The following is a 15,701-nucleotide window of genomic DNA, read 5'->3' on the forward strand; positions in this document are numbered from 1 at the left end:
ATTTACCATTCATGTGAATTTCATTTGCTTCACTTTCATCATTATTTAACAATAAACATTTATGTTGATCTAAATCCTTCAAAATTGTTCATTATCCTTTCATTATACATGGAATACCTTAAAAAAATTTAGTTTTAGTTGAGAGTAATCTGAAAAAAAATTTAAAATCCCTGCTGGACTTGAACCAATTTTATACAGATCAGAAGTCAACACATTAACATCCTGAACCACCCAGCTTTGCAATAAGATTTAAAAGGAATATACAAGCATTGCTATTTATATATATCAAAAAGAAGTCAGACGTTATGACAACGCGTTATTCTTCCTTAATTAACACACAACATATTCCACTTCAGAAAACATTGTGCTGCCCTTGTGTTAGTCAACATAAACTAGCTCAACTAATATCAAAATTACTGACAAAAATTCACAAAATGACAAACTTCATGAGAAAGATCCATAAAAAAAAAAATTAAGGGAGGATCATACCTGCTTTGCTAACCTCAGGGGTGGAGGTTATAAAGTCTGTTGTTGGTTGGTCATGTTTTTCATCGGTGATGGGACGTGATATTCCACCTTTCCTCTGCCTTCGAGGTGGGGTCTGCTGCAAATCCTGCAAACGAATAGAAGCAATAAAACTTAGTCTGTACTCTATTCTGTGAGGTGGGGTCTGCTGCAAATCCTGTAAACGAATAGAAGCAATAAAACATAGTCTGTACTCTATTCTGTGAGGTGGGGTCTGCTGCAAATCCTGCAAACGAATAAAAGCAATAAAATGTAGTCTGTACTCTATTCTGTGAGGTGAGGTCTGCTGCAAATCCTGTAAACGAATAGAAGCAATAAAACATAGTCTGTACTCTATTCTGTGAGGTGGGGTCTGCTGCAAATCCTGCAAACGAATAAAAGCAATAAAATGTAGTCTGTACTCTATTCTGTGAGGTGAGGTCTGCTGCAAATCCTGTAAACGAATAGAAGCAATAAAACATAGTCTGTACTCTATTCTGTGAGGTGGGGTCTGCTGCAAATCCTGCAAACGAATAAAAGCAATAAAACGTAGTCTGTACTCTATTCTGTGAGGTGAGGTCTGCTGCAAATCCTGTAAACGAATAGAAGCAATAAAACATAGTCTGTACTCTATTCTGTGAGGTGGGGTCTGCTGCAAATCCTGTAAACGAATAGAAGCAATAAAACATAGTCTGTACTCTATTCTGTGACTACTGAAGAGCACATTTGAAAGTTAATGCCCTCTAAGGTTTTTATTCCTCCCCGTGTAAGTGGTACCAATAGGCATTACCATTCCCAATGCCAAATACTTTGGATTTTCCCCCCACAATTTTGAGACCAAAAATGGCCAGGAACAAAATGCTATGACATCAAAATTTGAGGCTCGAAATTCGCTTCATACGAAACGTGGAATTTCCTTAAAATATCTTCACTAGACAGTGCTCCAAGTTGTGACTAAAACGGTCGCATTTGCGACCAGAAAATCGATTTTGCGACTAGAGGTTATATTCAAGTCGCAATTTTGCGAGTGGAGAAAAATTGGACATCCAGTAGAATTTTTGTAATCGGGATCGGAAGTCTGAATAAATATTTTTCAGTCTCGGTCAAAACAGGGTTTGAAAACAATCAAGATGGCAGTAAAACGAGGATTAAATAACTTTGGATTTATCAGTAGTGAAACGTAGAAGCCTCAGGCTAGTACATTTAACGAAGAAATTAAAGAATCGCATGGAGAAAGTTCTGCATTTAAAGATGACTATAGCTGTGTCTAATGGAAAATGCAAAAGTAAAGGAAGAACCCCAGTCCTAATGGCTGAAGGAATTTTCATGGTACAGAGATTGCAAAATGTTTTGCAGAATTTGTGAGGCCAAGCAGCCAGCAACGTCCATCATTTCTGGACACCCATTGTCTGATTTCACCACGACCTGGTGTACATCTTTCAAATGTGGAAGTGTGACTATTCACGGCAACTGTAAGAGACACGTCTTTGTCCATGACTGCATTATTAGCAGTAAGTCGAGCGGGGCAACTCTTGCTGCTAATTTTCCCCGACAATTACGAACTCGGGATGTAGTGTTCTTATTGATGCTGGTACTGATTGTTCAGCAAAAGATCCAACAAAAGTAGAAGCTCTTATTCACAGTGAAGGCCCACGTATTGAGGACTTTAAAGCAAATCCTTGTGTGGAAGGCTGGGTTTTCTTCCCCAGAAGCGTACTGTAAAATATGTAAAGGATGGCCCAATGCAATACAACTTTTGCCAGAGTAAATACTTGACTTGTTAGCATCCATCATGTTTCACAGCACATTTTTATCCAGTTTAATAATAAAACAAACAAAATGCTTACATGAGTGTTGATTTTTTTTTGGGAAAGATATTCAATTTTTTTTTAAAAAAAACCTTGTAGGTCTTATTTACAGGGTTCATACACCTTTTTTGTTCCTATTTTCCATGACTTTTCCAGGATTTTTTTTAAAATTCCATACCCAAAATTATAGACAATTATGCATCATTAATCAATTATTTATCAAATATTCTTATCACATTTATGTATGCCACAAGTTTTTGACACATTTATATAGCTGGCATGTGATACTATGACTTCTAAAAATAGCATATTATTCTAAGCTTCTCAAGTTCCACATTTATCTAGATAGACTACTCTACTGCAACCTATAAAAACAACTTTGTTGTCACCACTTATTCATTGATGGGTACCAAAAAATGCACCAACATCTCAAAATGACTGAAGACACTAAATTTCCATTTCTTTCTTGTTTTAAATATGCAGGTATTAAAACCAGTTGATTTTGTGAACCTCACTTCATGTATAGGTGACCAATTTTTTTTTAGCTTTCTCCAACAGAGAACCTGGTTAATTATGTTAATGTATTTCTTAATTCTTTAACGTCTCATGGCATTTGATTTCGCGATAAATGTGAGTTTTCCTTCTCTTCCCAAACTCCATACAGCGTCAAATTCTCCGGGACTACTTTCCCCTACGAATAATGATATTGGAGTTGTAGCGTAACGGAACATACTGAGCTGACTGGAGCTTGTTCTCTTCCTGCATACTCAACAGCTGATGTTTCTAAAGTGCTAATGTCCTTTTCAAACCTTTTTTTCTTAGCTTTCATTTCTTATATTTCTTCAATTAGGCTTTTCCTTTTCTTAGAATAAATAGACCTCGTTATTACGTTGTCCCAAGATGCCGGGACTCTGTATTACGTTGTAAAAATTCCGACAAAAACGTAATAAACCCCTATTTATTCAATAGGGATTCTCAAAATAATAAGCCATTCACACCTTGGCTGCCCCAGGCAGTCACCATGTAAATGTCCTGGTCTGTTCGGGGATTAGAGACACTTGACTGATCACGCTTTGGTAGATCTAGCACATACCCTGTATCGAAACCAGTGATAAGCAATTATATGATGTTTATTTAGAAATTGTACTCAATAAAATTTTCTTCATTTTTCACACTTTGATGACCAAAGAAATAATAATATCTCAACCATATGCATGTTTAGCATCGTGTGATTGCTTTCGATTTTAAAACTCTAATTACGGACAGCATGTAGGACAAAATTTATCGTAGCACAGTTAAAATAGCTTGGACATAGTTAGATGAGAAAAGGTAGTGTTCAATTAAAACAATTGTCAGTTATTTTGACATAATAGTTTGAGATTTGTTAGATTTCGTCCATAAATACACCGATCAAACTGCCCAGTGCTATCGGCCGATTCGTGCAAGGCTCAGTGAACATTTTAAAATCCCTTGGTATCTTTTTTTGATGTGCACGTGATTTTAGTGCCATCATTTAGTGTTATAAATGTGATCTTAATATTAGTGCATTATTTTTTAAAAAGTGGATTGCGTTTGTTCTCCGTGTTTATCGTTGGTAAAAAAAAAAGTGTACGAGTGTTGGATATCGCGTGCGTTTTGTGTCGTAGTTTTGTTGTGTTTTGTATCGTGTAGTAGAGATATAACGTAAGAAAAGTGATGTTTTGTTATTTTTTTTTCTATTAGATGACCTAGTGCAAGAGCGATAATCTTCAATTAGGCAGGCCGGAAACTACGTACTAAATAGGAAACCATGCTAAACATTAACTGCATGGTTCCTTGTTTACAATGGGAAGAAACAGTTTGACATGGAAAAACAACACTGGGAGACAAACAAAAGATCGATGATTGATGATTTTAACACCTAATAAAAAATAATTTGCCATTTATATAATTTTCCAGGACTATTCAAGGACTTTTGGCAACAATACTGATTTCCATGACTTTTCAAGGCCTTTAATTTTCAAATTAAAATTCCATGACTTTTCAAGGATTCAAGGACCTGTACGAACCCTGTATTTACAAAATCTTTTACCATGGCAATTAGAAATTTTGAACATGGTGATTAGAAATTTGAAAATGGCGACCAGAAATATTTCTAGGTCGCCATTTTGCGACCTGATAGCAGATGTGACTTGGAGCACTGCTAGAAAGCAGATCAGATGTCAACAAAATCATGCTTATTTGTAAAATTTTAAAGATGAAGTTTATTCTTTAAAATATGGCATATTCAGTGTTGATTGTAAAACAAGTGTCATTTGTTGATATTTTGATTGTATATTGTTTAACGTCCCTCTTGAGAACTCATTTGGAGACGTCCTGCCGGTGAAAGGCTGCAAAATTTAGGCCTATGCTTGGTGCTTACGGTTTTTGAGCGGGGGGGGGGGGGGGGGGGGGGATCTTTATTGTGTCACACCTGCTGTGACACGGGACCGCAGTTTTTGCGGTCTCATCCGAAGGACCGCCCCATTTAGTCGCCTCTTACAACAAGCAAGGGGTACGGAGGACCTATTCTAACCCGGATTCCCAGTTTGTTTTAATGTCAATCAATGGTTATGGGTATCATTCCCATGCGGTTAAGAAATAATGTTGGCTCGGTTGCCGCTAATAGGGTTTGAGTCTTGATTCTGAAACCTATCAATTAATATCGGCAGTGTCTAAGGGATGTTACTCCACTATTTCATTAACACTGCACTGTTGAGAGGACATGGGGCACTTCCACATATCCGAGTCTTGCAATAAATTTTACACAGTCTTCAAGGCTTTGTAAGGCGTTTCACAACAAATTGTCATGTTGTTTAATCAGAATGTGGCAAACATATTACAAGAAAATATATTATTGAATAATATTCTCAATCAGCATGATCAGAATGAGAACATGAACAAATAATTAAAACAAGAGGCCCAAGGGCCTAGAATTGCTCTTCTGATAAATTGTACAACCCCACCATTTCTATTCTTAGCCTCTTAGTATTCTAAATCTTTAGTTAAATCCTAAGAATTCAAAAAAGTAGGTCAATGTGACCTACTTTTTGGTTTACACATTTTGAGAACCCAAGAAATATCAACTGACAAAGTTTGATGATTTTAAGCCAATTAGTATCTGAATATTGAAATATAGCTGTCAAATTTCAATCGTAGGTCATGGTGACCTACTTTTTGGTCAGCGAACTCTGAACATGCAAGACCCATCAACTGACAAAGTTTGATGACTGTAGGTCAAATAGTATCTGAAATATATAAATATAGCCGTCAAATTCCAAAAGTAGGTCAAGGTGACCTACTTTTTCGTCAACACCCTTCAAACATGCAAGACCCAACAACTGACAAAGTTTGATGACTGTAGGTCAAATAGTATCTGAAATATATAAATAAAGCCGTCAAATTCCAAAAGTAGGTCAAGGTGACCTACTTTTTGGTCGACACACTCCGTAGACTCAAGATGCATCAACTGTCAAAGTTTCATGATTGTAGGTCAATTAGTGACTGAAATATATAAATATAACTGTCAAATGCCAAAAGTAGGTCACAGTGACCTACTTTTTGGTCGATACACTCCGAAGACTCAAGATGCATCAACTGACAAAGTTTGATGATTGTAGGTCAAATAGTGTCTGAAATATAGTAATTTAGCTGTCAAATACCAAAAGTAGGTCACGGTGACCTACTTTTTGGTCGACACAAACTGAAGACTGAAGATGCATCAACTGACAAAGTTTGATGATCCTAGGTTTTACAGTGCCCAAAATATGCATCTAAAATTGAAAATGTGAAATTTGAATATCTGCAAAATTCAAAAAGTAGGTCACTGTGACTACTTTTTTATGAATATGTTTCAAGGCCTCAAGATGCATCAACTTACAAGATTTGATGATTCTAAACCTCTCGGTATTTGAAATACAGTGGAACCCCGTTATTACGTTTTCCATTTTGTCACGATAAAATAACGTAATACCGGGGGCAACGTAATAAACGTTCCCAGTGAAATCCGTTAAAAATATCATTTGGAAATTGTATATCGTCCGTTGGTACTCCGTGAAGGGGTGTGTGAATATATCTTTACTGTTTCTTTGTTTAAAAGACTATTATACTTTGTTTTATTTACATCTTATCTTTAATATCCGTAATTCTTCATGTTCTTATCCCTTTTCTTTATTTCTGGTGTAGGATACATAAGGATGTTTTGATAAACGTTGTTTTTTCTGCATTCGTTTGGACCGCCATTTTGTTCAACTTTAAAACAATGCGTTCATGTAAATTTCTATCAATAACTCTTTCCGATTCGTATTAAAAAAATAACAAAACATCGTTTTATTAAGTTCTCTAATTACACAATACACAACACAATAAAAAAAAAATCCCACCCCAAAACAACAAAACTATAGACACAAAACGCACACGATACCCAACACTTACACACTTTTCTCACCAACGATAAACACGGAGAACAATTTAAGCGCAATCCACATAAAAAAATATATATAATGATGCACGAAGATTTCATTTATAACGCTAAATGATGGCACTAAAATCACGTGCGCATCAAGGGATTTTAGAATATTCACTGAGGTAAATGCCGTGCGCGAATCGGCCGATAACACAGGACAGTTTGATTGGTGTATGTATGGACGAGATTTACGAACACCCAAGCTGCATGTCCAAACAACAGACAATTTTTTAATTGACCACCTTTCGTCACCTATGTCCAAGCAGTTACCCAAGCGGTTTTAACAATGCTACGATAAATCTTGTCTTTCATGTTCGGTACCAAAGCTGTACGTAAATAGAGTTTTAATAGCGAAGGTAATCACACTATGCTGAACACTCAGGTGGTTGAGAAATTATTTCTTCGATTATCAAAATATAAAAAATGAAGTAAATTTCATAGAGTACAATGTCTAAATAAACATTATTTAATTGTTTATCACTGGCTTCGATACGAGGTATTCACCTGTATTGATGTCGCTAGATCTATCGAAGCGTGATCAGTCAAGCGTCTCTAATCCCCAAACAGACCAGGAAATTTACGTGGTGACTGCCTCAGACAGTCAAGGTGTGAATGGCTTATTATTTTGAGAATCATTATTGAATAATTAGGGGTTTATTACGTTTTTGTCGGAAATTTTACAACGTAATACCGAGTCCCGGCATCTTAGGGCAACGTAATAACGAGGTGTATTTTATATAGGTTTGTTAAGAAATGGTTTTGTGCTTTGAAATTCCAACGTAATATGCGGACTAACGTATTAAAGGGGGAACGTAATAACGGGGTTCCACTGTAACAACTTAAAATATATCTTTAAATGATAAGCCATAAAATTCAGAAAGTAGGTCACGGTGACCTATTTTTCAGTTGACGCATTTCAAGGTCCCATGATCCACCAACTGACAAGTTTTGATGATCATAGGCTTCAGAGTGTCCAAGATATGCATCAAAATTAATTTTAAAATAAATACCTGCAAAATTCAAAAAGTAGGTCACCGTGACCTACTTTTGAGACAACTTGACACAAGGTCCTAAGATGCATCAACTGTCAAAATTTGATGATCCTAGTCCTTATAATGACTAAAATATCTAAGATTTAAGAAATTAAAAAAAAATTTAAATTTAGGTCAAATTTGAAGTGACCTTGAGACCACGCCCTTTGCCCCAGGGTAATGCCTTGAACAATTTTTAATCTACAACATATCCTCATCCTTATGTGTAAGTTTGGTGATAATCTGCCCTGTGGTTCTTCAGAAGAAGATTTTTTAGCAACCACTACTTTTGTTTGTATTTTTCTGATTATCTCCCCTTGTTAAAGGGTCACATCCCTCTATTTAGTATGTATGAAAGCCCTTGGGCCAATGATACCCTGTAACAAATTTGAAAAAAATTGGCCAAGGGGTTCTTGAGTTATAGCCCTTTTTCTAAAAAGTTTACGCACACCGCACAAATGGCCATAGCATTAGCTCTTTGAGCCTTTGGCTCAGAAGAGCTAATGATGTACGATTTGAAAACTCGCACAAAATCTTTGTTGCTTTAAAGTGTTAATAGCACACTTGTTGAATACGTTCAAATGTCCATGTTCATGGACAAGATTGTAGCAGGGAGCTGAATAAAAACACAATATCAAATTGTTATCATTTGAATATTTACCAATTTTTATCTTCTCAAATTCATTCGTAATGAAATTATTTTTAACAAATTGTATAAAAAAACAATAAAGACAGCCGATACGTAGTCAATTTTGTTTGAAATAAACCCTGTATGGTGTCACCATTTCTGACATTAAAAAAAACTTGAAGAAATTAGATACAATTCATCAATACATATTTTTTGTTCTTGCAGTCAAGTAAAAGATGTTAACATCATTTACTAGTTTTAAATTACTTTACCAAATAATTCCTGAAGAAAACTCCTCATTTATTTTAAATTTGGTACGCAGACATTTTTTGGACACAAGCTAAAATTTGACTGTGATAATTAAAATAAAAGTGAACTTTGAACTCAAGTGTACCTTGACATGTGACTTTGATCCCGTTCTCGTTACTTTCTTTTTCTGAGGCGGAGCTGGCTCAGTTTCCTTCCGTCGTTTCCTCATCCTCGTGGTGGCCATCGCTGCAGTGCCGCCTAACTTGCGACGCAGCTGCATATTGTCCTTAACGCAACACTCCAAAGGCATTCCTAAAAAAGTCCCATAAATTGTTTACAACGCAACACTCCAGAGGCATTCCTAAAAAAGTCCCATCAATTGTTTGTTTACAGCACAACACCACAAAGGCATTCCTAAAAAAAAAGTCCCATAATTTGTTTACAATGAATTGAAATTCACCTATTATGTCATTCTATTGTTTGTGCGCTACATATTTTTTTCTGGATTGGAGAGTTTTAGACAACTTTGTAGTGTTCTGTGGAGTTCAATTTCATCATTTTAGATGTACTTTCCCCTTCATACTTTTCTGTCTATGAAGCTCTAAGTTTTAACAAAATGTCTTAATAAATTTCTAATGAATAAAGAACTCTGTGTAAGACATCTCATTCTTAGAAATGTTCATGAATTTACATCTAATTCATAAATGATAAATTCATAATTTCAGCCCTGAAAAATAACAGAATTACCTGAAAAAAAAAAAAAATTTCTTAAATCCATCCAACATGTTCAAACATCAAAACTAAGTATTTTACACATTTACAAGTTGTATGTTATTCAGATTATGTCTTCTCAAATCTCAGTGAGTAGTCTGTCTTGGGAGTGATTAATATACATATAGATTTGGACATCTCCATACTTACACTGAATCTCAGGGCTAAACTCTAAGGATTTACGAGTTTGTTTTCATATTACATATTGTTATCCAGTTTACAACTTACATGGCATTGCATGTAAAACTAAAGATAAGACTAAGATAAGGGGGGAGTGACCCAATCCCGGTGTCTGATTGGTCGATTTGTCGATCACTGTCCTAGCTCACCTACACAAAAATTGTGTATAAATATTACATCTCTGTAATTCTCAAACTGCCTTTACCAAATTTGTACACTGCCTTATCAGCGGTACACATTGCTATACGCTAAAAGCATGAATTTTCTAGAAGAACTTTCACTGTGTCTGTTTTAGCATACAGTTCAAAGAGGCACACTTTTCACAGTCACTACCAATATAAAATTCGACTTGTGGATATTCCACTATTCAGAGGTGTATCATAGAGGAGTGGTATATACAAGCCTAATTTTAATTAGATTGCATACAAGAAATTATTACCAAATTATCAAAAGAAATATACATGATTTTTTTTCTATCAGACCTTTAATCAGAAGTCATCAGTAGGAAGCTAGGGGTTGTTTTTCTTAGGGGGGAGGACTGTTCTTTTGCTGGGAAGGGGACTTGTTACTTGAAATTAATACTGTATTTTGGAGAAAATCCTGCATTCTGTATGAAAAATTTGACAAAAATTCCCTGAAAATTCAAATATATTTTAAATGCACTTTCAAATTAAAACAAGAGGCCCATGGGCCACATCGCTCACCTGAGTCACCTTGGCCCATATCTGAAGACTTTCCATATATATTTGCATGTAAAACCTTAGTCCCTATTATGGCCCAACCTACCCTTTGCAAACATGAATCTACACTATGTCAGAAAGCTTTCATGTAAATGTGAACTTCTTTGGCACAATGGTTCTTGAGAAGAAGATTTTAAAAGCTTTTTCCTATATTTGTATGTAAAACTTTGATCCCCCCTTGTGGCCCCATCCTACCACCGGGGGCCATGATTTGAACAAACTTAAATCTGCAATATGTCAGGAAGCTTTCAGGTAAATATCAGCTCTTTTGGCCCAGTGGTTCTTGAGAAGAAGATTTTTAAATGACCCCACCCTATTTTTGCATTTTTGTGATTATCTCCCCTTTGAAAGGGACATGGCCCTTCATTTGAACAAACTTGAAAGCCCTTCACCCAAGGATGCTTTTGGCCATGTTTGGTTGAAATTGGCCCAGTGGTTCTGGAGAAGAAGTCGAAAATGTGAAAAGTTTAACAGACAGACTACGGACAAAAAGCGATCAGAAAAGCTCACTTAAGCTTTCAGCTCAGCTAAAAAAAGAAAGAAAAAAAAGAACATTTGACAATTTCAATAGTGCTTTATTGTTTTAATACAGGCGAGCACCCTGGAGCGATGATAATCAGTGTTAAATCTAGGATCTAGAGAGGGCACACATATCATATGTTCATTTCGGGGCAATTTCATTGTGTCATACGATGATAGTAATAGAATTATACTCATTTAGCCTCTTTAAAAGTCAATACTTGCTGCCTTGATTTTAAACTTTCCAATCAACCTTGTGAAATAAAGAACAATTGCTTATATTAACAAATATGGTAGGGTATAATTTCACCCAGTCCACAGAAAAATTTACCAGTCCACCAGTTTTCCATAAATAATTAAACATATTTCGCTATGGCCTACATTTTTGCAGTTACTCCCCTTACACCGGAAGTTGGGGGCGCGCTTACGATTGCGGTCCCAAGTCTCACATAAATAGTATTAACAAATAGTGTATAGTAAAGCTTACATTACTAAATTCTATAGTATACCAGGTTTTAACAGGTTGTAATATATCTATGACAAAAACAAGGTTTAATTTCTTCAATTTCATGGAGAAAACTTTTTAAAGTATGCACTTCGTCAAATTGTAGGGTTGGGGAAGGGGGAGGGGGTGTTATAGATGTATTTGACATTTATTTCAGTTCAAATTATGCAGTTAATACTGAGGATTTCAATAGTAATCTGTTTTAAAAACAACAGACACCTAGAATCAAAAGCACAATGAAAGCATGCGATACAATCAGGCACGTGGCATCGTTTATGGGGGGGGGGGGGGGGTGATTTTAATAATGCCTAAAAAAATTGACGAGTAAATAAACAAGAGGCCCATGGGCCACATCGCTCACCTGAGTCACCTTGGCCCATATCTGAAGACTTTCCATATATATTTGCATGTAAAACCTTAGTCCCTATTATGGCCCAAACTACCCTTTGCAAACTTGAATCTACACTATGTCAGAAAACTTTCATGTAAATGTCAAACTTCTTTGGCCCAATGGTTCTTGAGAAGAAGATTTTTAAAGCTTTTTCCTATATTTGTATGTAAAACTTTGACCCCCCCCCCCCACTTGTGGCCCCATCCCACCCCCCCCCCCCCCCCCCCCCCGGGGGCCATGATTTGAACAAACTTGAATCTGCACTATGTCAGAAAGTTTTCTTGTAAATATCAGCTTTTCTGACTCAGTGGTTATTGAGAAAAAGATTTTAACTATATATTTGTATGTAAAACTTTGATCCCCCCTTATGGCCCCATCCTACCCCCGGGGGCCATGATTTGAACAAACTTGAATCTGCACTATGTCAGAAAGTTTTCATGTAAAAAGCAGCTTTTCTGGCTCAGTGGTTCTTGAGAAGAAGATTTTTCCTATACATTTGTATGTAAAACTTTGATGCCCTATTGTGGCCCCATCCAACCCCCGGAGCCCATGATTTGAACAAACTTGAATCTGCATTATGTCAGGAAGCTTTCATGTAAATCTCAGCTTTTCTGGCTCAGTGGTTCTTGAGAAGAAGATTTTTAAAGTTTTTCCCTATATATTTGTATGTAAAACTTTGATCCCCTATTGTGGCCCCATCCAACCCCCGGGGCCCATGATTTGAACAAACTTGAATCTGCATTATGTCAGGAAGTTTTCATGTAAATCTCAGCTTTTCTGGCTTAGTGGTTCTTGAGAAGAAGATTTTTAAAGTTTTTCCCTATATATTTGTATGTAAAACTTTGATCCCCTATTGTGGCCCCATCCAACCCCCGGGGCCCATGATTTGAACAAACTTGAATCTGCATTATGTCAGGAAGCTTTCATGTAAATCTCAGCTTTTCTGGCTAAGTGGTTCTTGAGAAGAAGATTTTAAAAGTTTTTCCCAAAATATTTGTATGTAAAACTTTGATTCCCCCTTGTGGCCCCATCCTACCACCGGGGGCCATGATTTGAACAAACTTAAATCTGCAATATGTCAGGAAGCTTTCAGGTAAATTTCAGCTCTTCTGGCCCAGTGGTTCTTGAGAAGATTTTTAAATGACCCCACCCTATTTTTGTGATTATCTCCCCTTTGAAAGGGACATGGCCCTTCATTTGAACAAACTTGAAAGCCCTTCACCCAAGGATGCTTTTGGCCATGTTTGGTTGAAATTGGCCCAGTGGTTCATGAGAAGAAGATGAAAATGTGAAAAGTTTACAGACAGACGGACGGACGCCGGACAAAATGTGATCAGAAAAGCTCACTTGAACCTTCGGTTCAGGTGAGTTAAAAAAAAATCCATAGCTCGAGAAGGAAGGCAGTAAGGGTTGATCTTTCAGTTTCATTCATTGGTTAAATTTTACATTTCAACTATTCACGACAATGCTGGGGTTTTTTCTAAAGAGGACGGTGGGGGGGTGGGAGGAGGAGCTATCCGACTACATGTATATAGATCTATATCTGCACGTAAAAATAATGTAATAATAAGAGGAGGCAGACCCATTGTTGCTACAAGCCTGATGATTGTTTTTGTGCTCATTTCAGTAATTGAAGTGCAAGAAGAGGTGTAAGTTGATGTACACAAAATCTAACTTTCAAAAGATTGAATCACACACAAAAATATATTTTATCTAAAATTTTACACTAGAGATACCAATTCAAGACAAATAAAATGCGTTATTTAATGGCACCTAGTGCACATTTAGCAACAAGTAGTTTTGTTCAGTGTAAAACGATAAATTCATAATGTACATGTATGCGTTGGTTTTACACGTATTTTAGGCATATCGTATTGCATGGGGTTTTTTTGGAGGAGGGGGGGGGTGCATTTTGGTTGCCGAAAATATTGATAAAAATCAATAATGATGAAATGCTGATATACTATATATTAATGTGCATATATATTAAATGATATAATGGAATTTTATTAACTAGACATGACTCAGACAATATTGTAACACTTATGTGAGATTTATAATTACTAATCGTGTTCATCCAATATCTTCAGAGGAATGACAAATGAGTGTTTAAGATTCTATATTCTATAAGCATGTTTTCCAAAATGACGTTTTGGACAATTAACCAGTCCCATAGGAATGACTGGCGTAAACCAGTCACGGACTGACGAGCATATGTTAATTTCGAGCCCTGCAGAACATTATAAGATAATCAATTTAAAATATTGTTGAATGTCAAAATAAAAGTAAATTCAACAGTTACAAAAAAATTTCACTCATCACCAGGGAAAAGTGCATATTAATGATATCCACTCGTCGCGAGCCAATTTTAACTTGTCCAGGATGAGTGGACAAGTACTTTTTTTTTCACTCCCGATAATTTTTTTTACATGTCCCATTTGTTTATTCCCAATGTAGTAGGCCTTTATCATTTTACTAAAAGGATTTACATACTGTTTATATCATTGAAAGAGTTCACTTCGTGCAAATTTAAATAGTCTAAGTGTGCCAAAATCAAATTAATTGGCTTGGTGGTATATTACACACCCAAATGGATTACAATAAATTTCCTTCACAAATAAAACTGAGTTATTTTCTGTACAATTGTGGTGACCTACATGTGACTGTTTATAAACATCACACTTGGGTATCATCTTCCTGGTCTCAAATCAATATACAGACACGGATAATTTCAGGAAATGCAGTATTTATAATACATATGTCATGTAAATGACACAACTCTGGTAATAAGTGCATCCAATATTGATAGAATTACGATGAATAGCTCCCCCACTAGGCTAACTCCCCATACCTGAATTTTGTTAAGCTCAGTAGATCTCTCACACATTTGATCGAGATGCATGAACCAAATTCACACCCACCCTACACCCAAAAATATACTATTCTTAAAAAAAAATTCTCTCGAGGAGTCTGAACCTGAATTCAATTAAATTGCTAACGGATGGCATTGATGCTTGTAACGAGTAGAAACTTAGTTTAGAAGGAGCACCAGTAATTTGATTTAAATCAGTCCATACCATAATTTTGGAAATTTCATGGTACATTTTTGTAAAACACACACAACTTTTCATTGCAGAGTTGAAAGTTTATTCTGGTCAACAACAAAAAAGAGTGACGACCCATGCTTTGGAGGCCCAGACAGAAATCTGGGTCACACAAACAAATCGTGACGTCACAAATCGAAGAGAATGATTCATCGCAACTTTTCACATCTAATTAAACTTATAGGCCTATTCATAAACGTTCCTACAGTCTAGAAGAGAAATGATGACGTATATTTATATCTTAATTGATTGCAATAAATACAATTGATTTTCACTTTTTACAAATTCAAGGTCGCAAAAAACGTAATCTGCCCCAAAACGACGAAATGCAAAGTGGGGGTTCACTAGCGAACTCTCGCGAGTTTTCGTGGACTCAAAGCGTTCAAATTCGAGGACCTGATATCGATATAAATTAGTAACATATATTAAACACTTTACCAAATTATTCAGGGACGCTCTAACTCATGTACTTGGCGTCCTAAAACGCAAGACAGTGCTTAAAATGTTTAAAACTTACCCCAAGCTTGTAGTTGTGTTTACATCACTCCATTTCGCGCGTAGGATCAAGTCCCCGGATGAAGGTCAGTACACAAAACAGCCTGTCTGTTATCCGAACCCGATTGAAATCATAATCCCGCGCCCCTGACACAAAATTCAAATGTGCATCAATATGCCTTACATCATGTTAATATGACTTCTGAGTAATATTTCAAGCAGTTCGATATATATTCTGCAAAACAAATATTACATGCAAACAAAATATAAACATTTTCTTATGATATAAAATT

At 36.1% G+C, this 15,701-nt stretch overlaps 1 protein-coding gene across 2 annotated transcripts in view; it reads right to left on the reverse strand.

Moving 5' to 3' along the window:
• The window catches only part of LOC125661345 (CTD small phosphatase-like protein 2), a 33,707-nt gene extending 18,198 nt beyond the window's left edge, over window positions 1-15,509 (reverse strand). The window contains exons 1-3 of one of the 2 annotated variants that reach the window (XM_048893327.2): window positions 15,431-15,509; window positions 8,849-9,015; window positions 490-613 (exon numbers count right to left, since the gene is read on the reverse strand). In XM_048893327.2, coding sequence (XP_048749284.1) covers window positions 490-613; window positions 8,849-9,013 — 289 coding nt within the window. In that variant the 5' untranslated portion in view covers window positions 9,014-9,015; window positions 15,431-15,509. Of the gene's footprint in view, window positions 1-489; window positions 614-8,848; window positions 9,118-15,430 lie in introns of both variants that reach the window. The other variant, XM_048893328.2, reaches the window with a different exon arrangement.
• Window positions 15,510-15,701: the final 192 nt, after the last annotated feature.

This window comes from Ostrea edulis, chromosome 8, assembly GCF_947568905.1.
Source record: "Ostrea edulis chromosome 8, xbOstEdul1.1, whole genome shotgun sequence".
In the NCBI taxonomy this organism is placed as follows: Eukaryota; Metazoa; Mollusca; class Bivalvia; order Ostreida; family Ostreidae; genus Ostrea; species Ostrea edulis.